Raw genomic sequence first — 1,513 nt, forward strand, 5'->3', positions numbered from 1 at the left:
GTCTGTCTGTCTGTCTGTCTGTCTGTCTGTCTGTCTGTCTGTCTGTCTGTCTGTCAGTCTGTCTTCCACACACACACACAAGCACACACACACGAATGGGTCTTTTTGCAAGTTCATAAAACACATGTGGACGCACACAAATGCATACACATCAGCATCCTCTCACAATAAGGAAAGAAGATGCAAAAGAACAACGTAGTAATAAAGAACCACCATCACCAAATCATGTCCTATGCTCTCCGAAAGCCATCTGAAGGTTACTCTTCCTTGATTTCACAGATGAAAGCCCACCTTGCTTGTCAGTTAGGACTCATTGTACTGGCTGAAGTTAGCTTAGGGGCACTCCTTAATGGAAAAGAGGCATCTGCAATTGTGCAATCGGCCAGAGTTCTGACTGAAATAAATCTGTTTTGAACCCACCACAATTAGACAGGCAGTAAACGCGTGCGCTTAATATAAGCCATAACAAAGACAATGGCTAGACTTATAATTATATCAGTGTGTCTATAACCAGCCAAAGTCATGACCAACCATCTGGTAGAATTTGGCGTTAAAAGGCCTATAGAAATCCCTGAGTCGCTGTAACACCTTCGAGTCGACGTCCGGGTGATCACGTCCTTTCGTTTTCTCATCCAGACAATGGGGAACTCCATGTCTCATAATACAAGGGAAAGTGCCCTTGAATCCACGTAGGAAAAAATGCTCGTCTCTGATGAAGGGTGGTAAACCCAGAAACTTCTCCACTTTAGCCATCTCCTTGGCAGGGTCACTCACTAGCTTGTGGCCGTCTACAAGGTGGATCTGGCGCATGGGGAACACTTGGAGCCATCTCTCCATATGTTTGGCGTAGATGCCGATCTTGATAGCAGCCCATGACGTATTGATAAGACCCAGACGAGGATCCAGCAGGGCCATGTGCTCAAAGGAGTCTAGGGGGCGTTTGGTGGACGCCTGTACGTAGTCCGAGATGGCCCGGGTCACGGGGTCACGGACAACGAGGAGGAGTTTGATTTCCGGGTTCATTTGATGAAGGAGGCGTGGCACTTCAGGCGTGATGAAGTAGGCTGGCGTCTTCTCCAGAGTGAGTTGGTCGCTGTAGGAGCGGGGCATCAGCTCTCTGGGGAGAGAGGAAGAAAGAAGAAGATATTGAGGGCGTTGTCATGCTACTGAATAATGTAATTCTTCTCCTGTCTTTGTAATTCTCTCTCTCAATATATACATGTGCCTACATATTTCATTTAAACTTTTAGTTCTGTTGTATATTTATTACTGAAACAGTAAACAGCGTAGTCAGAGAGAATGAGAGAGGCAAACCTATAGCGAGAGGGGCAAACTCAGATGAACAGAGAGAGACGCTGAGAGAGAGGGGGAGAGTGGAGAGAAAAAAACGACACAGAGAAATAAAGAAAGAGAGAAAAAAAGAAAGAAAGAAAGAAAGAGAAAGAGAGAGAAAGAAAAAGAAAAAAATGAAAGAGGGAGAGAGAGAAAGGGAGAGAGAGAGGGGGGGAGAGGG

The 1,513-nt window shown here is 45.8% G+C and overlaps 1 protein-coding gene across 1 annotated transcript in view; it reads right to left on the reverse strand.

Moving 5' to 3' along the window:
* Positions 1-6: 6 nt before the first annotated feature.
* The window catches only part of LOC101853928 (heparan sulfate glucosamine 3-O-sulfotransferase 2), a 72,626-nt gene continuing 71,119 nt past the window's right edge, over positions 7-1,513 (reverse strand). Inside the window, exon 3 of the mRNA XM_005096542.3 lies at positions 7-1,117. Within this exon, the coding sequence (XP_005096599.1) occupies positions 505-1,117 (613 nt within the window). The 3' untranslated portion in view covers positions 7-504. The remainder of the gene's footprint in view (positions 1,118-1,513) is intronic.

This window comes from Aplysia californica, unplaced genomic scaffold, assembly GCF_000002075.1.
Source record: "Aplysia californica isolate F4 #8 unplaced genomic scaffold, AplCal3.0 scaffold00131, whole genome shotgun sequence".
Classification (NCBI taxonomy): domain Eukaryota; kingdom Metazoa; phylum Mollusca; class Gastropoda; order Aplysiida; family Aplysiidae; genus Aplysia; species Aplysia californica.